Source organism: Melanerpes formicivorus, unplaced genomic scaffold (genome assembly GCF_026170545.1).
Source record: "Melanerpes formicivorus ecotype bairdi unplaced genomic scaffold, bMelFor1.0.p_v2 SCAF_5, whole genome shotgun sequence".
Classification (NCBI taxonomy): Eukaryota; Metazoa; Chordata; class Aves; order Piciformes; family Picidae; genus Melanerpes; species Melanerpes formicivorus.
Genome location: NW_027142357.1, coordinates 12,207,122 through 12,231,403, shown reverse-complemented (window position 1 = coordinate 12,231,403; position 24,282 = coordinate 12,207,122). Strand labels below are relative to the sequence as shown.

General features: G+C 41.7%; 1 protein-coding gene across 12 annotated transcripts in view; it reads left to right on the top strand.

Moving 5' to 3' along the window:
* HDAC4 (histone deacetylase 4) overlaps window positions 1-24,282 on the top strand; it is a 277,155-nt gene that overhangs the window by 93,701 nt on the left and 159,172 nt on the right. For 8 of the 12 annotated variants that reach the window (XM_068138153.1, XM_068138154.1, XM_068138147.1 and 5 more), the window contains 2 exons: window positions 14,473-14,532; window positions 15,190-15,261. In XM_068138153.1, the coding sequence (XP_067994254.1) occupies window positions 14,473-14,532; window positions 15,190-15,261 (132 nt within the window). Of the gene's footprint in view, window positions 1-14,472; window positions 14,533-14,796; window positions 14,859-15,189; window positions 15,262-24,282 lie in introns of those variants that run through there. The other 4 variants (XM_068138157.1, XM_068138155.1, XM_068138152.1 and 1 more) reach the window with 2 other exon arrangements.

The following is a 24,282-nucleotide window of genomic DNA, read 5'->3' as shown; positions in this document are numbered from 1 at the left end:
TTTTTTCCCCTTGTTCGAGGTTTTCCTGTTTTGTAGAAGGAAGACTTGATGGATCTCTCTGGAAGCTTGATACTTGAGGCTTTATACTCTGAGAGCCACCTGGGACTCTGCAGCTTCATCAATTCCTCCTTTGCTTGCTGACAATCCTGTTTCCATGTCTCTGTATTTATTTTCCTCAACTTAGAATTCTCCCCTTTTTCCTCTGCTCTTTCCAGTTCCACCATCCGCTCAAGCTGCAGCTTGTAAGGCAAGAAGACATCTGCTTAGTACTGAAATTGTAGATGGTTCCTGTTGCCAGCAGTGTTCATGGAAGGGTCTGAACATCAGTTTCCTTTGCCTCTTTTCTCTCTGCCCTCTGCTTCATCTAGGAATTTTCCCTGGGTTAGCCTGCTCTCTGAAAGCAACAGTGTAATGGGTTGCTGAGTAATTATGATCACTTCCTTTTTCTGCTGTGGAAAGGATCAGAGCTGTGGAGACATCCTGCCTTGGAAATGGTTTTGTGGACTACTCTTTCTTGGCTTGTATGGTAGCAAAATGCAGGGCTGGGGTAAGGAAGAAAACCTATGTCATGTAACATACAGTTTGTTCCCTCTTTAACAAGACAAGCCTTTTCCCTGCTTGCTATCTTTTTAGCTTGAACATAGTGTCCTGTGAATGTGTGGGCAGGAGCTGGAATCTTGTCTGAAGCTGTAGAAGAGCCAGCCTATCTTTCAGCTGGATTTCTTCCTGACAGTTCATTCAGCTGGAGAGAAGCAAAAATTAAACAGGTTATTGAACCTTCTCTCCTACCTTTAAAATGTGCATTGTAGCTCTCCTCCTGCTGACAATTGCTGATAATTTCAAGGCTTTTTTCTTTCCTTGCTTCATTTTTGTGTCATCAATCAGTTTTAAATTCCAGTGAAATATTAGTTTTGATTAAAGGGGCATTCTATCAGTGAATTTGTAGCTATCAAACCTGAATTCATGTGTTCTGAATAGTCTGTGATTGTGAAATGGCTGGGTGCCAGCAGCACCTCTCCTGCTGAATGCCAAGGGAGTCCTGTGGCGTTTGCTTCTTTTAGTGTGCTGAAGTTTGTGGGATCTATCTCTAGATTAAGCACCTTGCATTGATAATACTGATCTCCTGTGGGAATATTCATCTGTAGTTCATTCATGTAACAAGAAGGATGGAAAGTTTTATTCACTTTTGATAGAAGGTTACATTAAAACTTAAAAAACCCTAAACCCTACTAGGCAGTTAGCAGGGAGCAGTCACATTTTGCAGAATGGCTCTCGAAGAGCCTGTTGGTTGAACATAATATTCCAGAGTTAAGTTTAATGCTTGGACTATGCTAATTTCTTGAGGACAGTCACCTTTTCAGATGGATAGCACCCTGCAGATGGTGGCAGATTGCACCCTCCTCCACTCTCGCCAGGAGTGTGTGCTCACTGACAGAATAAAAGCAGTAAGGACGAAGCTATCCATAAGAGCTGATGAATCTCTTGCCTTTAAAACTGAAGTACTTCGTGCCAGGGAAAATATCTATGAATATATTTATAGTAATAAACAGCATAGTCTTGGCTCCTTCCTTGCAAGCAGGAAAATTGCTGTTCCACCAAGTCTGTGAAAGTGGAGTCTACTTTTAGATGCTTGGAAATGGTAGTCTTTTTCTCCAGGATTTAAAAAGATCTGAGGTCCAAATTTTAGGAATCTGTACATAACTATCAGAAAGATATTATATATGGACTATCTAAAGCTGGTAGATAATGCCTGGTATTGTATCAGGAAAGGAAGACTGGGATGACTTTCCTGCTACCTGGTGTTGCTAGTTGTTGACTTTCTATCCCATAGGGCTAAGATAATCATTGAATCATAGAATGGTTTGGGCTGGAAAGGGACCTTAAATGTCTTGTAGTTCCAATTCCCCTACCAGGGGCAAGGATACCTTCCAGTAGATGAGGTTGCTCAAAGCCCCTTCCAGCCTGGCCTTGAACACTTCAGAGTGGGGAATAATGAGGAAGTGCCGTGCAAAGTACCAGGTTGGTTCTGTATGCAGCACCTTATGTGAGATCAGGCCACAGTGGGATCCTGCAGACCCTGCCCTGAGACTCCCAGCACTCTGGGGACACAAGGACACAATGATATCACTTATACTTCATGTGAAGGAATCTCTGAGCTGTCCTGTTGGGGCTTGAGGTAATGCTAGGAGGGCGAAGGTGTTGGATGCTTACCACCAAATGCCTTCTGATATTGGCTGCAGAAGAGAGACTGTGGGGAAATGATTGGGTAAAGTAAGCCTAAAATAGAGGCAGATATTTGACATCTTGCTGTCCTGGTATGGCATGCCTACAAGTGTATGAAATCAGATAGCAGTCTTTTCTGACTGTAATTGGAGTAGTGAAACTGTTGGGCTTTCAAGTTCAGTAATGACTGTGCGCAGGAGATTGCCCACAGGAGGTGCCAAAGCTCTCAAACGGGAGGCTGAGCCAGCTCATACTTTAGGAATCGCAGCACATTTGGGAACTGTTGGGACAGTGGTGTTCAGTACACCTTTGTGGTGAGCTGTGTGCTACATAGGTGTTTGATGTTGCATGGGAGCAGGTGTATTTCTTGAATTTTCATCTTGACTGAGTAACTCTCAGACCATCAAGGTGTGGCAAGTGATTAAGGTATAGGATACTTGTTCTGCTGTGTGTGCTTGAGCTTATCTATAATTTGACTTTGTGATTTTCTGTGTACCAAAGTAGCTGATTTTGAAACTTTTTACAGAGGAGTGGAATAAAAGCCAACATTATATATGGATATTTTTGGCTTAAAAGGAAAAACACCACAACAAACGTACTATAAATGGTATTTCTTTAACATGGTGATTCTTCCCTTTGTATTTTGTATTTTCTTCACTCAATGCTTTGTCTGTTTAAAGAACGATGGAAGGGCTTCCTGCAGGGGGTTCTGACTTTCCTTGCCCAAAGTGGGCAGCAGGTCTACTGAAATGTCCTTTTGCTGGAATCCTGTCTGACCATTTGCAGTGATTTTTGTATCTTTGATCTAATGGATAGGTTGCCACAGACCTTAAATTACTAGCATTTACATGTAAAGGATTATCACTGTGGATTTCTAGAATGACATATCTTTCAAATTCTGTGCAGATGAAGTCATCTCAGAGTCTGCTGAAGATTGTCATGTTTAGTAGGAGGCACGTTATCCTCCCACTGCAAAGAATTAAGGAAAACAATGGCATAGCAAGCAGAACACAAGGCTTTTACCGTTTGGCATTTGTAAAGTAGTGTATTGGAGATTATTCTGTGAACACCTTGAAGACCATATTTCCTGTTTTGACACATTTTAGGTATTTGGCTTCTAGGATAGCTTCCTAGTAATACATTGAAGGTTCTTTTTCTTACCTGTTGTGGGGCGTTACTTTTACCGAGATGCTAACCAATGTGGGATCCGCTGGATTTATCTTTTCTAGGTTATGGATAGGAAAGCAGTTTGAAACCCTTGTGGATGTTACACCTAGGTATCTTCTGACTCTTGTCAAATATATACCTGTGAATTACAATGTTGAAACCCATCATAACTCTTCCTTGCAAGGTCTTGAGTGCTGTGATCTGCAGTTGACTACAGTGGAACGCTTTACCTAACAGCTGGACATATGAATGTCTCTGGATTTGTCAAGGGCATGAAGGAGGTTTATGGTTCATATATTTCTGTAACCTCTTCTGTAACTGAGATGGTCATCAACTTGACCTAATTTTTACTGTATCAAAAATAGGAAGCCAGAATAATGGGAAATTAAATATATAGAAGACCGTGCTGGTGCTGTATACAGAATAGAATAGAATTAACCAGGTTAGAAGAGGCCTTTGAGGTCGTTGAGTCCAACCTATCATCCAACACCATCTAATCAACTAAACCACGGCACCAAGCACCCCATCCAGTCTCTTCCTAAACACCTTCAGTGATGGTGACTCCACCACCTCCCTGGGCAGCCCATTCCAATGGCTAATAACTCTCTCGGTGAAGAACTTCTTCCTAACATCCAGCCTAAACCTCCCCTGGTGTAGCTTGAGACTATGTCATCTTGTTCTCGTGCTGGGTGCCTGGGAGAAGTGACCAACATCCGCCTGTCTACAACCTCCCTTCAGGTAGTTGTAGACAGCAATAAGGTCTCCCCTGAGTCTCCTCTTCTCCAGGCTAAGCAACCCCAACTCCCTCAGCCTCTCCTCATAGGGCTTGGGCTCCAGACCCCTCCCCAGCTTTGTTGCCCTTCTCTGGACTCGTTCCAGCAACTCAACATCTTTCCTAAACTGAGGGGCCCAGAACTGGACACAGGACTCAAGGTGTGGCCTAACCAGTGCTGAGTACAGGGGCAGAATGACCTCCCTGCTCCTGCTGGCCACACTGTTCCTAATACACGTCAGGATGCCATGAGCGTTCTTGGCCACCTGAGCATACTGCTGGCTCATGTTCAGCCTACTATCAACCAGTACCCCCAGGTCCCTCTCTGCCTGGCTGCTCTCCAGCTACTCTGACCCCAGCCTGTAGCACTGCATGCGGTTGTTGTGGCCAATGTGTAGAACCCGGCACTTAAGACGTCTTAAATGCATTGTATCACCCACTGGCAATGGGTTGGATTGGAGGCTAGCTTGGATGCTAGATGTAGTGGTAATAATAATAATAAAATAAAACCCAACCCCATATAAATAGGTTTGGATTAACTTCTGTCTAAACAAGTGTTTTCTTGATTAAATGTACAGGCCAAAACCTAACATGTTTACAGCCCAACTCCAATAGGTATTGTTGTTATTGTCTCCCTTTTTCCTATCCCTGGTTCTGCCTGTAGATATTTGCAGCATTTTATTTTTACCACCCACCTTTAAAGTATGAGTAAATAGTGCTTAAATGCTACATTTGTTTTTGTTGAATTCTATAGGCTGTTGCGATGCACTGGATTTTTAGAGCAGTTGATTTCAGTTGCAACCTAAATTGTTTTTTCGACTTGATAGCTGCTGTAAATCTCAAGGAAAGAGAAGGATGCTGTCATTTTGTTAGACTGCTTCTCTTTCGGATGCACAGTGCATCTTCCAGCTCTCTGGGCTAATTAAAATGCCATTACAGTACATGTGGTGCTACAATACAGTCTAGGGAGACTTCCAAAAATAGATCCTTGAGTGCAGACAAATTAGAGAGGAAATATGCACTGAGCATTTTCTCATAGGTTTAAAGAGAAATAATCTATTTGCTGCCTTAATTGCTTTCTTGTAAATGTTGAAGACTTGTTTTTTTTCCTCCTCTCTGTAAATTCCAAATAAGTAGACAAATAAATAATATGTCTATGATAATTACTATTCTAATTACTAATATTTTAACTTGTTGTTACATGCCATAGCCGTTAACATGCAAATCGGGATGTTTTAAAGGACTGCTCAATGGTCAGGGGGTGGAGGCTTTTATTCTTCAGCAATCCTGTCTTAGCTGCCTGGTATCCCAAGGCGACGAGGTTAGTGCATGGTCTGATTTTAGAAATACAACAATGTAGTTGACCCAAACCACACACTCACCCACCCCAAATCCTGTCAGGAAGTAACACAGATAAATACTGTTCGCACGTTGGTCAGCAAAACAACCCCCCAGTTCATGTACAAAATGCAATGGCAGTACATATATACTGATAGTGGGGGAAAAAATATGGGTGTTTCTGGGCCTGGAAGAGGTCCATGGAATTGCCCTGGGCTTACATGAATAAGGGAGACAGCACGTAACTCCTTGGACAGTGCCAGTAAGAGTGAGGAGCTCTCTCTTTTCATTGTGTTTACCTCCTCCTAAGCTGCTGGCAGCAGCCTGATGAAAAGGGGTGAGGCTGGTGCTGGCTTTTAGACCACTAGTAGCCTTCATTAGGGAAGGAGCTGAGGGAAGGGGAAGGAGAGAAGGACAACAGCTCGTGACTGTGGTGGCAAGAACCATGCAGAGGGGCAGCTGTTAGGAGTGTAGCAAATGCAGGCTGAAAAGGGTAGTTTCAAAGCTTGCTTCGGGACTGCATTCAGTCCAGTCTCGGAATCACAGAATGATCCCCCTGACATGAATCCTCATGGAGTATTTTAAGTGAATTGGAGAGTGTTTTAGGTCGAGTTTGAGGTGTATCCCCACAAAAAATCCAGTCGATATGCTCAGACTGCTCCATGATGCAATGAAAAACACAGGGTGTGGAAAAGTATGGGAAGTGGGGCATATGGGGACGTGCTCCAAGAGCCTGTTTCCAGCACAGAATGAAAGATGGTCCTACTGATGCTCCTTTTTGTACAGGCTTTGAAGATAACCCTGGTCAAGCACACACTAGCTCATCTCTTCAGTGAAGAAGTCCGTGAGGCTGGTTCTGTCTTTGAACTTTTCTGTGAAGTGTTGTGTTGTATCTAAGGGTCTTTCAGTAGCATTGTGAAGCAGATGAGATGTTGTGGTTGAGCAGCAGGGAATTGGATCTGTCTTTCTGGGACAAATTCACAATTGTTTTATTAGAAAGCAGTGAGGAGAAAAAGGTTTGCTTGATGACAACTACAAATTCAGGAGTCATAGATCCAGAAACATCCCCTTTCTTTCTGTCCTTAGTGAAAGCTTAGTTTTAAATATGGATGCCCACTCTTGAAAGGATGTGCTTGGGATAGTCTCTCTGAAGCTGTTTGTCCAGGGCTTACTGTCAGCTGCCTTGTTTTGCCCGAGGCTTTTTATCGATCAGGCACTGAAAAATTACAGCTTGTTTCTATTTTGGCTTGGAAAGCATGGGGGCAAGCTTTTCAGCTGTATCTTCCTGGGGAAAAAATAGCCAAAATAATCTGCTAACTGCCTTGTGAGTGGTTTGCAAAGAAACAGTTATCACATTCATCACCTGTCACTTGGACTATTGCAGATGTCTTATTGCTCAGCAACTTTCTTCTGCACTCCTTTTTCTTATCTAGGAAGTGGAAATACCTAAACAAAAAGCCTCATTTCCTACTCTGTTACTGGGAACAGTAGAGTCCATCAGAGATTTTGCAATTTCTGTGCCAAGCCCACCCCAAAACCAGTTTAGAAAGGAACCTGAAGCTGTGAACAGCAAGTGACAATAGCTGCCTCATGTGGAAGGTGTGGACTGGCATTTCAGTGGCAAGGTTTTAGGACTTGTTGCTTACAGAAGACATAATTGCTTACCGTGTCAGAAATGCAGTGAGGCATTGTCCAGAAAGTACATGACTGAAGACCAGAAATTTATTCGGTCAAGGGGTCTCAAACTCCCTGTGTTAGCAGACAATTGCTCCTCCTGGAAGAGCTTGGGGCTGCTGTTATCATCTTCCCTCAACTAAGAACAGGCTGATGCTGGAAAAGCTACTGAGTTCTGCAGACCTCTGTCTCACTTAAAAAAACCCCTTTTCTTAGGGGTTTCCCCTTGATTGTCTATAATACATCTTTTGGTGTGGAATCTAAAACCAAAGGCAGCACTTTGGCTACAGAGGCTACCACATCCCTGAGTAATGACCTCCCATGCCTTGTGTATATGCTTGCAAATGTATCCTGGGGCAAACTTGTGTCTTCTGCATTGTTGCTAAATGGTGAGCACTCAGTTTTATAAAGTCCTTTGGCTTTTCTTCACTGCATCCTTGCTTTGCCAGGTATTTCTCCTTTGTACACTTGACTATTGTATTATTACTATCATGATCACTGAGGTGGTAGGGGTTTACTCCTTTCTGATTGAACCTGGCATCAATCTGTTTTCCAACTGTTGTTCAGTTCTGCATCTTGTTCTCTGAAGTGGAATCTTCATGGTGCAAAGGCACACCTGAGTTTTAAATGCACCTTTACTGCTCTTACCAGTAAATTCTGATCTGGATGGATATATATGCTGGATGTGATAGTTCCAGAAGCAGATGATGCCTGAGTGAGTTTTTTTAAAGCAGGTCTGTGCTTGGTTTAGAGTGATTCATACCAAAGCTGATTTTCTTACTGATGAGAAGACCCCATGTTGTCTGTCAATGGATTGTTGTTTGGGTTTGTTGTTTAGGGTTGATGTGTGTTTGTAATCTTTTCTTCTTTCCCCCCCTTTTTTTTCCCCAAATAAAAGCCCAGTAAAAGCAAAACTTTCTTTCCCAGTTTGCCAGCTAGAGATATTGAGGAGAAACAAATCATTCACCTACCTTCACCTGCCTTCACCTTGATCCGTCGGCCTTTCTTTTCTTGGTACTTGATTGATGTATTTTTTTGTTCTGCCTCTCAAAATTGTCCTTTCTGCCAAGAAATCAAGTGCTTGTCAATGATGCAAATTATCTGCACCTCTTCCTCCGATCTTTCTTAAAATTTTACTTCGATGGCGCTGTAAGACTACTAAGACTCTACTCTGAATGTCCTTTAAAGTTGATTGTTGGCTATTCACCACTTTACCCAAAGAGTTCAAGTAGACCAGGATGATTTGCATCAGGTCAAAAATCTGAATACATGGAAAAGTATTTAAATAGTCTCTTTGTTCCTGGTTCTACCCTGCATTTTTAAAATCATTGGAGTTAATTATAGTCGGGCTGCTTACAGGTTTTTTTTTGCCCATTGAATGCTTTGACCTTCTGATGTTTTGCCCCCTCCCCCCCCCTCCTTTTTTTTTTTCCCAGTAATAAAGCTGTCCTTGTCTTTTCGCATTGCTGTGAATGTTGTTGTTGGCCAGTTTTGCTGTTCCATCTTTTCTTCAGATTTTCATCTGTAGATGTTTCTGTCTTATTATGGAGTGCACTGTAGCCATCTTGTCTTTGTTTTGCTATTTTCAACATATTTAAATCCTTCAAGCCTGGCTGCTTCCAAAGTATCCCGACTCTATTTTAAAATAATTCTTTGGGACAGACTGTAGTGAAAAATAAACTGTTCAAGTTCCCATCAGTGAGTAATGGCTTCATCTTATTAATCAGTGAATAGGAATACCTATCTGGAAGTTAAGCTACACTAAATGTTATCTCACTTGAGCCATAAATCAGACAGACTGGTGTCTGCCTTATTCCAGGCTTGATGGACAGTACAGTTTATCTTTCCCTCTCTAACATTTTGAACCAGACTGTTGGCAGGCATGGTCTCATCACTGGCTGCCATTGGCCCTGGGATTATTCTGCTCTGTTCAGCCGTCCTGGTACAGTAGGGACAACCATTAGATTGATTTATGCAGAACATAGTCAAAAAGGCATGTTCTGGAGAATGATTTTAAAGTAGCTTTAAAATAGATTTTGGCTCAGAGAGATCAAAAATATTTTGTAGGCAATGAAGTTTATCTTGGTACTATTCAAACCAGGTTTGTAGCTGTAAGGGTCAAATTGTGCTTGCATGGTTTGGTCTCTTCACATTCTTTGCCTGTCCATGTTGGTAAGACAAACTTCTTCCTATCCCTGTCTGCTTTTTGGGGACTGCAGAAGCATCCCTGTGATCCCTTCCAGACAGGAACAGGCATAGAACTATGGAACTACATGTGGTACAGACCGCTCTTTGTCTTGGAGCTTTCTAAGTGCTGGCATAAACCATTGTGCTTTTCCCTTCTCACACAAAGGTCAGTTATATGTTGATTGATTTAGGAGATAGTCTCCAGTAATGGTGGTAAGAAAACACAGTGCAGCAGTAGGGGGGAAACACACTTCTCGTAAGACTTGGATCCCCCCAAGTGACCAGTTTATCTTCAGTGTGATGGTGCAACACAATCTGTGAAGGAACGTGGCTGAATATGCAAAATATTGTGTTTTGGTTCTTTTCTTCTTCCCCTTCCTCTCCCCCCTTTCAAAGTTACATTGAGCATATAATCACAGCCTAGGACTCCAAATCCTTGATCTCTCTGTGGTCAGTTCTCATGGTGTTTTCAACAGATAATTCTTTTAACAGTTTGACATTGGTTTAGCTCATCTCTTTGAAAGAAGGAATTTATCAAAGCAAGTGTTTCTGTGGGCAGCAGTATTGCTGAGCAAGGAGGAATCCTGGTTATATTTGGTGTATGGATTTTAGTACTTGATCAAAATTTGTTGCAGTGCAGTTAGAATTTTAAAACCTTCCTTCAGACTGATGTAAGGGACTCTTCTTTGTTTTTCTTTTGACCAATATTGTGTTGGCAGTTGATATGATGCTTCATTAAATTCACTGTATTTTAAATTTTCTAATAAACTGTTTGCCTAGGCTCTTGAAATGATTTCTTGCTTGTTTGTTTGTTTCTTTTAGCATCTTGAATTTGCTATAGGAAGCTGGGGAGACAACAAGAATGTTTAACTGCTTTGAGAGGCCAAGTTTGTTTTCTGGGGATTCCCCCCCCTGCCCCCAGCTTTGTTTTTGGGCTCAAAAGCTAATCTGACTCTGGATGTACAGCAGAGTTTAGAGCCCAGAATGCTCTCTCTTTTTTTTTTTTTTTCTTTTTTTTTCCTGTCAAGTGAAGCTCATTGATGGTTCAAAACATCACAGATTCACAGATTGCATGGGGTTGGAAGGGAACCTCAAAGGTCATCTTGTCCAATCCCCATGTAGTCAGCAGGGACACCTCCAACTAGATCAGGCTGCCCAGGGCTGCATCAAGTCTGATTTTTAATGTTTCCAGGGATGGGCAACCATGTACTTGGGCAACATGTTCCAGTGTTTTCCTGCTCTCATTATAAAGAACCTCTTCCTTATGTCCAACCTAAATCTACCATGCTCCAGTTTCAAACCATTGCCCCTTGTCCTACCGCTGCAAGGCCTTCTAAACAATCCCTCCCCAGCCTTTCTGTAGGTTCCTTTCAGATACTGAAATGTAGTTCTAAGGTCCGCCTAGAGCCTATTCCTCTCCAGGCTGACCAGCCACCATGAGTTTTGACTGATACTGTGCAACAGCTGCCATCTGGAGCAAAAGAGGATTTTGGCATCCTAAGTAGCTGACCCAAAGTATCACTGTGCTGATTTTGGGGAATCTCCTGCAGTACCCTCACGACATGCTTGGAAAGTCTGATTACAGAGCAGAAGCTTCCTTTAAATGTATGCTGCTTCTGCAGCAAGATGTAGTAGCTGTGTAAAATGAGCCTGAGATCTGAGGTCATAGCTTTTTTTACTGCAGTGTATACAGTGAGCTAAGATATGTTTATGGAGAGCAATAGACTGGAAAGGTTTTGTTTGCAGCTACTTCAGTTTAAAAACCAACAACAGCAACAACCACCAAACAAAACCCAAACTCCTCCTGATTCTGGAAAGTGAGTAAATGGAAATACCTTCAACATTCTTTTGCTTCTTAACATTTTATTAACTGTGGAGATGCCAGAGATGCTTGTTCCTAACGCAGGGGTACTGCCTGCAGCTGCAGCATGAGGAGGGCACTCTGGGACACAGCCGTCATGGTTGGTTGGGTGCTTCAACCCACAGTCTTGTGCTTTCACCCTTCCCCACTGAGAGGCGGAGGAGTGTTTGCAGAAGGTGTGAATGCAGGTGCCCAAGGCATGTCCCAGGCCATTCCATGGGTCTGGAGGGACCTGTCTGGCTGTGCAGGCTCCTATTCAGCAGCCTGGAGATGATGCACCTTGTGGTACCCACCTGCAAGTTGCATGAGAGAAGAAGACACAGAGGATTGGGAAAGAAGTTATGTTACCAGGAGCAAGTAGGGTGAAATGGTTATGTTCTGGACATATTTACCCAAAGTGCTTTTAAAACAAACAAAACCCAGCAAGAAGAATCTCCTTACTGTAATCAACTTCCACAAGTAGCATATTACTTGTTGTGTTGCAGTTACTGGATGTGTTTGCATAGAGTGGTGGGTGTGAGATAGCTTGTTCCTCAAGGGGAAGGCAAGTGGTGTCCCAGCTTGTGTATTTACTCTTATTTTAGCCTTTAAAAAAAAAAAAATCTATATTAGTAGCCTAGGAGAAGATGTGCCTTATACCTCCTGATGAGCTGACTCCTTTTCTCTCTTGTTTTCAGTTTGTTTTGTTGTTGTCCTTTTTTTTTTTGGTGGTGTTTTTTTTTTTTTTTGTGTATGTGTGTGTTTTTTCTTGGGGGAAGCAGGAGTATGAGTTTATTTTTTTCTTTTTTTGTTTGGAGGCCTTTTTGGTGATTGTATTTTATTTTATTTTATTTTAGTTGTCATTATTTTTATTGTCCTTTCCCCCTCCCCCCCCCCCATAAATAGAGATTTATTTTTTTCAATCACTCAACAGAGCAAGTACAGAACCTTGGTCTGATGTAGTTTGATTTTACTTCCAGTGTTTCAATTGTTGGTGCTTGAAAGGATGTTTTAAAAGCATGGTCCTGTGTTCAGTCTCATTTTAAAGCACAAAGATCGAAGAGTGTTGGTTTGTGGTTAAAAAATGCAGGTAGTTTGTTTCATAGAATAATAAGGATCCCACTCACTAGCTAGCACTTTTGTAAGTAATCTCTGATGTGCTGGTGAAGCTGAAAATTCATAAGAGTGAGGAAGAAAATAAAAAGCCTGTATCAGTGTGGCCGACATAGAAGCAGATTGCCTTCTTCATGCAGATAGCCAGCTGCAGTGCCTGGCTAGCCGTGTGAGCCTGCCCAAAATGCTGGCCCTGCTGACTCGTGCTGGGAATAGGTGAGCTCTGCTCAGTTGTTCTCTGCCAGCAGCTTTGTACTACTGGAGGTGTGAGTTTAATACATCACTTGGTCAAAACTGCTGGGTTTAACATGGGCAAGGGCACCTTCGCTCTACCCACCTCGCCACAAACGGGTGTTTGACAGAACTGACCTGGATTTGCTGGCAGAGCACCTGGGCAGCTGGTCCAGGGCTCTGTTTTCTAGGTGGGTCTCTCTCCTTGTGAGGCATGTCTTAATCTAATGTAGCTCAGTGAAGAAGCTGAAAATACTGCCCTTCTCTGGAAAGCATGGCAATCCTAGGGCTATTCTCATCTCTGCCTGCTGTGTGCTGTGCTCCCTTTTCCCAGCTGCTCTCTCCAGCCCAGCTGTGGTGTGTGCCGGAGTGGGTATGTGTGCCGTGCCGGCTGGCCACTGGGGTGGCTGCTGCTTCGTTGCTAGGAAAGCCCAGCAGAGTGATATATATATATATTAATTTATTGTTTTAAGCTCTGGCAAGCTGAAGAAATGAGTTTTGGGAGCTGTTTGTGGTGCCTGGGTGATGCTGGTGTGTTCAGAGCAGAAACATAGTGAAGGCTTCAGCAGCAAGTAAGGCTGCAGTTCACCAGTGAATTAAAAAAGTACTGATGAGGGCTGAGATAGCAAATGCCTGTCTTCTAAAAAAAAACAAGGCTGTAAAACCTGACATTTCAGTAATGAGGGAGATCATGTTCTTTTGCTATCCATTTATACTCTTTGAGCTGCAGTGACCACTGGGTTGTGAATCTGAAGAGACTGTGTGAGTCCAGAGGATGCCACTGAAATTATCAGAGAGCCAGAACACGTCTGCTATGAGGATAGGCTGAGAGTGGAGTTGTTCAGCCTGGAGAAGAGAATCTCTGGGGAGACCTTATTGCAGCCTTTCAGTATTTAAAGAGGGCCTATAAGCAGGGCCTGTTGCAATAGGACAAGGGATAACAATTTTAACCTAAAAGAGAAAAGATGTAGACTAGCTATAAGGAAGAAATTTTTTACAGTGGCACAAGTAGCCCAGAGAAGTGGTGGTAGAAGCCCTGCCCAAAGAAACAGTGAAGATCAGGTTGGACAGGGCTCTCAGCAACCTAATCTAGTTGAAGATGCCCCTGCGCACTTCAGAGAGATTGGACTAGGTGGCCTTTAAAGGTTCCACCTTCCCATAGAACCACTCTATAATTCTGTTGCTGAATATATTCAAAGTAGTGATGCTTCATTTCACTCCTTCAATCCAGTTGACTCCTGGTTTATTGCTGTGTGTTGCTGCTTGTGCAGGTGAAGCTCAGCTGGCCAAGCATCATCTCACCAACGCTGTAGGTTGGCAACTCTGGTACAGCAAGCCTAGCCACTCTCTTGGCTCTAGAAGTAATGAACCAAAAGAAAAAAATATATATATATTTAATGTGAATAATCTGTTCTATGTGATTGAGGAGAACTCTGCATGGTTACAGTTTAATTTGACGTATTGCCTGAGGCTGCACTGATCCTTGGGTATGGTCACTGGAGGTAAACCCATGCAAGTGATGGAGAAAACCCAACTATACTGTCTCTCCACAAACCTGGAATGGAAAAAAGTAGGGAAAAGAAAACTCTGTTTGTTGTGTTGTTTTTTTCCTGGCATTTTTTTTTTAACATTCCACTTGCATCTTAACATTTTTATAGTACTGCCCTTTGCTTTGACCGAGAGAGATGGAGTGTCTTTTTTGATGTCTCCAGACAGGGTTTGCCTTGATCATATCTGTGCTGCAGCATAGAGCACAGAAAGGCATTAGAGGACAAGGAGTGAGACAGAACTGGCAAAGGTGGAGATAGTTACAGTGAAACAAATGGGGTTGAGATAAGTTTTCTGTATCTGAGTATTTGTAATCTGTGTATTGAAAACATAATTTAGCTTTTTTTTTTTTTTTTTTTTGCTTCAACTTTTATTGAAGGAAGCAGATGGGTGGGGAATGAGCGACTAGAAAATCTGGTCTGGCAGTCTGCAGCAGGAGGTATTGTGTTCTTCTGTTTTAACTCTACCTGAATGCAAGATACAATCTTTGAAATATTTTAAATAGAGAACTGCTTCAGCAGGATAGATTTCTGCATATCATTTACAAAATATGTTTTTAATGCCTTTCTGAAATCCAAACTTATGCAAAATGGGGCTTGTTATGCATGTCTATGCATTTTAATCTCCTGCAGTGATTTGTCAGTTTTCCTTAACATCTCCCTGGTATATTACAGCCATTCTTCAACTTGACTTCATAGGGCTGTGTTTCTGTCTTAACACACACTTCTCTGAGCAAGGAATCAATTGCAATTGACTTATTGTATGGTAAGATGACTTGCTTGTTTCCATGGATTGGAATCAGTACCAGTTGTGGATTTAAAGACTGGGAAAACCTGAGTGCAATTCAGGATACAGGATCTTCTATTTTCTGCTTTAGCATAAGCAGTTTGTTACTCGGCTGTCCTCTTAATATTCTTGTTTCTGTTGATTCGTGTTACTTGTGTTTCTGTTTCACATTGATAATTGGTTAGTGATTTTTTAAATGTTATAATTTATTTATTTTTTCTGCTTGGATGTCTAAAAATAGCTCACATGACCAAAGAGTTGATGTGCTTTTATTTATTTATTTCCTTACATACTTATTTTCTCTTTCCAGATGGGCTTTCTGGCAGAGACCAGCCAGTAGAGCTGTTGAATCCACCTAGAGTGAACCACATGCCTAATTCTGGTAAGAAGAAACTTTTATTAAATGTTGTTCCCGTTCTGGGAATGCAGTAAAATATTCTGCAGCAATATCATGCAAGTGGGAGAGCAGAATGCAAATGTAAAATGCTGGAACAAAGTGTGTTAGAACTTGCACATATCTACTTTCCCAGGCTGGGTGAGTGGGATTTGGGAATGATGGGAGAATGGAGCACAACAGCCTTAGGAGCCTAAATAGTTTAGCATGTTGGCAGGGGATTAAGGAGAGCCTAACCTGGCTGGAGCTGTGTTGTTTGTGTTGTTTTTCCTTATCAATGAGAGGCCAGCAGAACAAGACAGCACCTTGCAAGTCCTTTCACAACCTGAAAGGACCACTGCAAAGCAAAGTAGATTTTTGAGTTGCTGTTCCCATTAAGGAACAATCTCCTTGTGTTGAAATGAGGAGCCAAACTCAGCCTGATCAAAGCATCTTGAGCTGCACTCTGGGCTGTTTGCTGTTCTTCCCTCTTCTAATGATCCTGCCTTGATGTCTCTTGGGTCTTGTCCTTCTCGTATGAAGCAAGCACAGCAATCACAGTGTTTACCCTGGAGACTTGCTGCTCCTTATGGAGCTGAGAGAGAGAAAGATCTTACGGCTCACAATTACAGCACTTCAAGTGGTGTAAACCAAAGTTTTGGTCACAATACGTAGGAGCAATCTGCTGCTGTCTTTATGTGAGCTCTTTCTCTTCTCCAAAAGTGTTTAGTTTCCAGGTGCAAACAGAGAGATACTTATGCTATGGATGACAGGTTGTATGAAGCATTATCTGCTTTCCAAATAGGAGTTCAGGTTTTCCAAAAACTCAACTTTCCCTTCTCTGCTGCCTTCAAAAATGCCTTTAGGCCTTTTCATATTAAGGAAGAGATCTCGCAAAAGATCTAAGCGCTTCTGGTAATGCAAGTTGGAAAAATGTAAACGAAGCTTATTCAAAGCAACTTCAGTAGATTAGGGGGAGAAAAATGGGCTGTGACCTAGCCTAGATTTTTGTGGACTTAAATGCATATCTGGGGCAGGAAACTTTTCAAAGATGGATTCTTGCATTGGAAAACAAGGAAGAGATCCTCGTTTACCAGGTATGAATGTTTGGCTTCAGATTCTAAAAAAAATAACCCTGTCTTCTTCCCTCTGTCTGGTCCAAACCTTGTCCATCAGGTAAGGAAGGTTACATTTTTCTAACCCTGAGAAAGATTCTCATTTTAAGATGACTCTGTTAACGCAGGTCAGCTTAAGGGTCTTAGTCCCCTTTTCATATTCATGTACTAGATAGAATTTTAGGCTCTGCAAAAAAAGAGTCATAACCCTTTTTTCTTTTTTCTGTTCTTCACTGTGAATGTGATAGATTTTAATATTTTACACACACACACACACACACACAGAGTTGATTCTGTTGTTTAATGTTTCCTTTTGAGATGTTTCGGGACAAAGGCTGGTGCTGGGTAATAACTTGAATAAAGCTCAGTGCTCTCTTGAGTATTTTTCTCCAGATGAAAGGAGGGTTTTTTTAAGGTGTTTTGGACTTGTACAGGATTTGTGGAGTTCTTATTGTTTGGACTTTTTTGACTGGTGATCTATTAAAAATCATAAAAATAATTATCAGCTAGCCATCACTGGGGAGCTGTGCTCATGCTGAGGGGTTGGAATTGATAGGCAAGGACATCCTCTTGTTATGTGGCTTCTGCTAGCATTTGAGCCCTGGGAATTCCTGTCTCATGCTGGGAAGCTCAGGTTGGTTATGCATGTAGTGGGTGGACTGGGAATGACAATGTGACTTTATAGAAGAAGCACCATTGTCTCTGGACAGTGGTCACCCAGGTAGTTTTCACTGAAGACCCTGTACTTACTTTCTGATAAATTTTGGAGAAATCTTTATAGCCCTGTAGTGCATACATGGGCTGGAAACGTATCACTTAGGTTTGATTTGCAGAATGGTAATTAAAAGCTGGAGGCACAGTCTTTGGCAAAACACAAAAAAGATGGTTTGCCTTGTTTGTAGATGCAAGGAAGTATCATTGATCTTAGAAGTGGCTTATCAGCTGGCTTTCAAGTTTGGTGCCTGTCTATACCTATGTATCCTGATGAGGTTTTAAAATTGCTGTTAAAAGTTGCTCTCAGTTTGAGGGAGTTACTCACTTGGGGAAACGATTGTCATGTCTGGTTTTTTATCATTATTACCTTTAGGAGTTTGCTGCACATCCTTCTGTAGAAGAGAGGAAATGTAATACCAGGCATTGCTCTGGAAAAACAAGTTGTGTGTGCATTTGTGGGGTGTTGTACAAGTCTTAGGCATGATTGAAATAATGACGTTGCAAACCAGCTTAAGGAAAAAAGTGGATAACCATGTCCTGGGATATTCTGTTTAAAATCTTATCCAGTCCTGGTTACACTAAAGTCACTGATTTATAGCCCTCATGATAAGTAAATTTGAGTGGACAATGATCCTTTTTCTCCAGAACTACATTTCTAGTTAAGATAAAATCATTGTGATGTACTTGTAGGAAACCCAAATGTTTCCCCTTTGCCACCAGCCAAGCGAAGAAGTTTGCTTCTTGTTAGCTGTTCTCTGGTGTAAAGGGGTGAGAAATGAATCTACAGTACCCAGGTCCTAAACATGATCTGTTCTGTGGAAGCATCTAAAATACGAAATCAAAATGTTTAGAGCTTTTTTATTAAACCATTTTAGCAGGAGAGTTGGGTTGAATAGAATGGAGTTCAGTCATCAGCAAGGTGTCTTTTTAGGCAAATTATTTCTCTTTCTCTCTCTGCTTTTTGCATAAATTAAGGATTAATTGGAGGAAGTGAAACATTCTCCCTTTTCAAAAGTGTATCACCCATAATTGGTGCTTCTGGTTCTTAGTTACTTTTAAAAGTAAAACAAGATAAAACGCCCACAGCCCACATTTTGCACAGGAATATGAACTGTTTGATAATGGTGCTTTCTCTTTTTCTGTACTCAGAATATTACTGCATCCTTGGCCTGGGAGAGGAAGTGGGATAAATTGTTGAGATTGTTGTGCAACACTGCTTTTCCTTAACTTCTGCTTGCTGAATTCAGAGATGTTCAGGGCAAGGACTACACAGATTATTTTTAGCTATTGTTGCATAGAAAAATCTCATGATGGTTAAGGGGCTAAGTTTAGAAGGAGAAAGCTTCTCAGATACGTGGCCACTGCCTGGTTTCCATGGGCTGCAGCAGATTACTTGCAGAAAGGTGGAGGAATTGTCCTGCAAGTTAGCATACTGGTTTTAAGGGGATTTTTGGTGGTTTACAGTATATTTTTTTAAATTATTTTTTATTTGTAGCATTGAATTTAGCTGCAGTCAGCCTAAGGAGACTGATTCATATGTAAGGAGGGAGGAACAGAGCTCTCTTGTCTTCTTACTTTTTCTTCCTATGCTTTTAAACTGAGTAATGCTATTCCTTTGCCATAGTGTAAAGTTGGGGGGGAGGGGAGGGATAAAGACCTTGATTCTATAAATATCTATAGGTATGTTGGAGATAATCCTCTGAAACTCATCACTTGTGTACTATTGATACCATCCTTGAGACTTAGCAAATAGATCTTCACTAAGCATACTTTGTAGAAGGAGTTTTATCTCTTTACAAGGCTGTTTGCTGTATTTTAGATAACTACTTCACATCAGTATTGCCAGTGTAAACTTTAGGTTTGCTCATTTTGTTACAATCCAATCTTGAGCAATTTCTTTAGCATTCAAAATGTGAAAACAGCTTGATATTGCTGATATGTAAGGAAAATGCCAGAATTACACACAATAGAAAGTAGTGCCTTTTAAACTTGAAAACTTTAATAAAACTGCAGAGTGGGATGAAGAACCTCAGCTGACCAGCTCTGTTTCCCTAATATACTGGTTGTGCCCTAATATGAAGGTCTCTGGATATCTGTGTACAGTGCAATTACTGATTTAGGAAAGGAATTCCCCTTTCCATAGCATTTCTATTGGCTGTTCTGGGGTGGCTTCTCAAGTTGTGCTAAACATACTAGAGAAATCGTATGAGCTGTAGTTGAGTGCAGCTGAGAAATAGTTTGTGTTGCAGAATGCAGATGGAGAGGCTGAGGAGAAGACTCTGGGATCCTTGCCCTTAAGGTGAAGACCTCTTTCTGACTGCTGCTGTTGATCAGATGGAAAGGTGCTGCATGCCTTCTTGAGGCTGTTTCTGTCTGTCATCTGCTAACTGCTTGTGGTCTGTGAGGCCATTGTGCTCATTAGAGAAGTGATCAGTGGTGGTTTTCTGATGAATTTTTGAGGGTTGATAGTAGTGTCCTGCAAAACATCAGGAATTGTTGGGATAAAGCACAGGAATGGCTGCTGCATAGCAGTTTCTGTAAGAGCAACAGAAGTTTGACTGGGAATGTCCTAATAGTGATGATAAAGAGAGTGCATCTTCTACATGATGCTGTTCCTTGATATGGCCTCTTCCACACATGGCTGTGCCCTTGCTCTTCATCCATGCCACTGGGCACTCTGACCTCCTGCTGCTGCCTGTACCATGCTGCTGCTGCTGTTCAGCCCTAGGCATGTCTCTTCCAGCATGTTACTGGGGCTCTTCTGCATCTGCCACTGGCAGAAGCAAAGGCAGCGTGGCAGGGGCAGCCAGAGGATTATGCATGAGATTTCAACTCCCTACTTTTTCTTGTTCCCAGATCTAATTATCCAGTCTCAGTTCCACATTAATTTGAAAGAAAATGTTGATGTATGTATGAATAAATGGTTTGCAAGAGCTTCTGTACTAATATTGTTACATGATTTTACAGGCTTTTGAAATCAGAGATTAATCCCCATCTCTAAGAGGAAGGATCAGTAGTCCAGTTGGCGTACCAGCTGAATCCTGTGCCTTTGTTAATTTATCCCTTCAAAGGACAGGGTTGCCCTCTCACTGCACTGTGTTTTCAGATACTCGCTCGTTTTCTATAGCCTATCTGCTTCAAAAGCTCCTTCAGAAAGATACCAAATCCGCATGGCGAGGCAGGACTTTGAAGCAGGTTCAGGTTGCTGGCCAGTCAGTGAGGACTTGGGGTTCCCGACAGGCTCGTGCCCCTGCAAACAGGAGCCCATTTGTCCTTGTTCACGCTGGGACGTGTCAGTGCAGGGACAGCATATGGTTTTATCGTGCCCCTGAAGTGCAGCTCACGTGCAGAAAGGCCAGTCCCTTAATGTTAAAAATAGCTTGATCTGTGGAGTCCAGAGAGGGGAAGAAACTCACCCAGAGAAAACAAATTACCAGTAAAAGTGAGTTCTTGAGAAATCATTTTAATGTCACAACCATACACTTAAGCAGATTAAATTGTTGTTTGCTCATGGTCCTGTTGTTAGCTTCTTTAAAAGCTGCAGCTATTTTTGTCAAGCTTAGTGTATTAATTTTGCTACCGTTTAGATGCTCTGGCATAAGATAGCAGAGAAACTGCTCATTAGTGTAGCTTAGAGCCTTGAAAGTTAAAATCACCTCAACTTTGTATTTGCTGCAACAAGTATTGTTTCCAGCCCTAAGCCAGATGCACAAAAATGTAGCCCATGCAATGCCAGTGAAAGGTGTTTCACCAGCTAGAGGCAGTACTGAAGCTCGCCTTCCTAACCTGTTGCTCGGCAAGGAAAGCCTTGTGTAACTCTTCAGCCACCTCCCAGATTTCTACAGATGGCTTGCTGTATTGTTGTGCTTTTATGAAAAGGTTTTTGCAGCATGGTCAGACCGTGGTCAGCAAATATGGGATTATTTATGCAGGGCAGAGGAGGAAACTGCCACATCTGGGAAGGTGGAATGGAATAGAATAGAATAGAATTATCCTGGTTGGAAAAGACCTTCAAGATCATTGAGTCAAATCTATCATCCAACACTATGTAATCAACTAAACCATGTCACCAAGCACCCCATCCAGTCTCTTCCTAAACACCTCCAGTGATGGTGATTCCACCACCTCCCTGAGCAGCCTGTTCCAATGGCAAATCACTCTTTCTATGAAGAACTTCTTCCTAACATCCAGCCTAAACCTCCCCTGGTGGAGGAATAGGAGGGGAGTTCAAGCTTCAGGACCACTTTGCTTGGGTAGTTTTGTGCCCAAACTCATGTTTTGTTGCCCATAGTCATTGAATAATAATTTAATGTCTCGCTAACTGTCCATCAGCACCTGTCTATTGCAGTACTGTGTCCATGTGTAGGGATGTATGCAGGAGGGTTGAGCTTTTTATGCCAACCTGGTGAGGCACCGTTTCATGGCTGAACTTCAGCATCCATGTGCTGCAAGGAATTAAACCACTTCTCTTACAAAGTTTGGTTCCCTGAAGCTGGACCTTTGTCTTCTGCTCAGAACATGGATGCTCTGACCCGGTGGAGTGGGAAGAGCAGGAGTCTTCAGCTCCTAAACTCTGTTTTGTTGTGTTTTGTCTCCGAGAAGATAATTAGCTGTCACCTCCTTTCTTACCCACAAGGAAGTGCTTATTAAACGGGGAAGGCAGGATGAATTATTAAAGACATGTTCCTCTTTTAAAAGCTGAATGCAGCACTTAAATCTTAAGCACTTGAATATGGAGCGGTTTTCTTAGATGAAAGGTAGCTGGCAGGAAAGTTTGCTTTACTGCAAGACCCAACTTGCTATTTTTCTTTATTCTTCCCTCACTTTAGATTATGAATTCACCCTGATCACTTATAGATTTCACTGGATTTGCTTAATCCTGACTGTCCCTGACATGTTATTTTCAAAATAGTGCTTCTCTGCTGTTCCCTACTACAGCAAAGGTTGTTTTGTGCTTTGCCTTGATGTAAATGCAGGTGATGGAGGGAAAGAGCCTTTGGATGTACAACAATATTTACATTAAAATTCCCAGCTTCTTAGAGAAAGAGGAGATGGCATGATAGGAGCAGACATTTAAAGGCTCCCTTGAATTGTTAATCAGTAATCTGTTCCCATTGCCTCTGGCTCTTCTAAAAATACCAGTACTGTGAGATGAATTAAAAGCAGTAAATATTTCATGGAAAATTGATCATGGACTGAGGCATTGCTCAGTTAGAAAAATTATTCATATCTCAGATGCAATTTTTTGGTGACCGTGGCATATCCTGTCTGCCATGTATGTTTCCACTCTGGATCTACAGCCTTAAAGAGGCAATCAAGATGAAATCTTGGTGGGTTTGTATTTTAGTTTGTATTTTGGTTCCCTCAGTGTTTCAAAATAACACTTGTCCAATGGCTGAAGTGGTCCAGCACACATTGTACTCAACTCCTGTCTTTCATCAGCTTCTCCTGGTACCTACTAGATGGCTGTGATTGTTTGTTGAAGCACAAGAATGGAGGAGTTGCTGAGAACTGTTTGTTTAGTGGTGCTTTGGTCCACATTCCCGTTTTTATTGGTATGTTCTGCTGCAACGGAGCTCCCCAGAGGGCTTTATGCCAAAATTAGCTTGGGGTAGTTTATCACTAAAGTGGAAACAAACACCATAGGTCTGTGCTCACCAGCCACCTGCATTCCAGGGATTTTAGGAATTCCTCTTCTGACACAAGATGCATTTATCAAGATCCTAGAGGCTCTTCCCCAGCATATATTGATTTTCAGGGCTATATTTAGCTCTGCTTTGTCTTTGAGCAGTGGAGGGAATATCAGGTGAATGGCTTGTGCAATGATGCTTAAAATGTTGTAGCAGTCTCCAGATGCTGACCTGGATAATTGCTGTTTGTTGATTAAATAGACTTTTTTTTATTCCCTTCCACCCCCCAACCCCCTACTTTCTGCACGCTGTTTGACTCCCCTTCCCCCACAAAACCTGCTCCACACCAAAAAATTGTTAAGATTGAGACATAACTCATGAAGTTTACAGATAATAACTGTAACCAAGCCTTTTCGGGCCAAAAGCCCTAGCAACACTGATGTACTGAGTTAATGCGAGAGTACTGCCAATGTGTAATGGTTCCACTTTGTTTTGACTTCTCAGTTGTTTAGGCCTTGGAAGATGGGATGTTGCCTTCAGCAAATAGGGGAGGTTTTTGAGAGTTTAAGCTTTACTGGTATGGCTTTCTTTGCTTTCCTAAATCATGGACTCTCCAGGCTTCTCAAAGAGGACTGTGCAGGGATGTCCTGCTCCATCTTTGCCTAATACCTCTTGTCACCAAGCAAATGTAAAATCAGTATTTCCTGTGTCTTGGGTGCAGCAGTAAGTTCATTCACACTAAAGCTATTTCATTTATGTTTATGGTTGGTGCTGGCTTGGCATTTGTCCCTTGAATGGCTTGATTTGAGGTCTGCCTTCCTCTGGTGTCTCCTCTAACTTGAAACAAGTGTTTGTGATTAAATATCTGCTGCTCTGGCTTAACTGGTATCTGGTGATTTAAACTACTCAATCATTACTACTTTCCCATCTGTTATTCATTCAAAAAATTGTGTCATATCAGATGATTCATTCATATTTGATTAGAGATTTCATTATAAGCTGGTCTTAAGTTTTTATGATCTAATAAAAAGCTTTAGAATCATTGACTTGGAACTGTAATTGTAATATAGATAATAAATGTAACACACATTTTAATTATACTTTGCTAGGTGATTTTTTTATGGTTTTTTTTTTAATAAGCTGTTGGAGTTCTTCCCACTGGATTGTAGAAGGTGAATTTGTTTAAAATTTGCTAATGAAATTCAGCGACTGACCTTTTCCATTGGAGACAGTATCTCTTCACAAACTATTGTAGCTGTTCATCAGGCTGGACCGGAGACAAAACCATGGGTGGTACTCACGTCAAAATGTACATTCCTTAACCCATTTGTAGTCCTGTTCATAGACAATCACACTGTAACGATATTAATAAAGGTCTTGAAGATCCTGAGTTGTCAGGGTATCATCTGCCTTGATAAGTGACATATGGAAGGCTTTTATTTTTACTGAGGATAGTGATCTGCCACCTGTATGCAAATTGTTTCTATGGTTAAATAAATGAATACACATTTTTTTCCATTCCTTCTAAAAATTGAATAAGTTGCTACAATAAAGTATTAAAGTATCTTTTT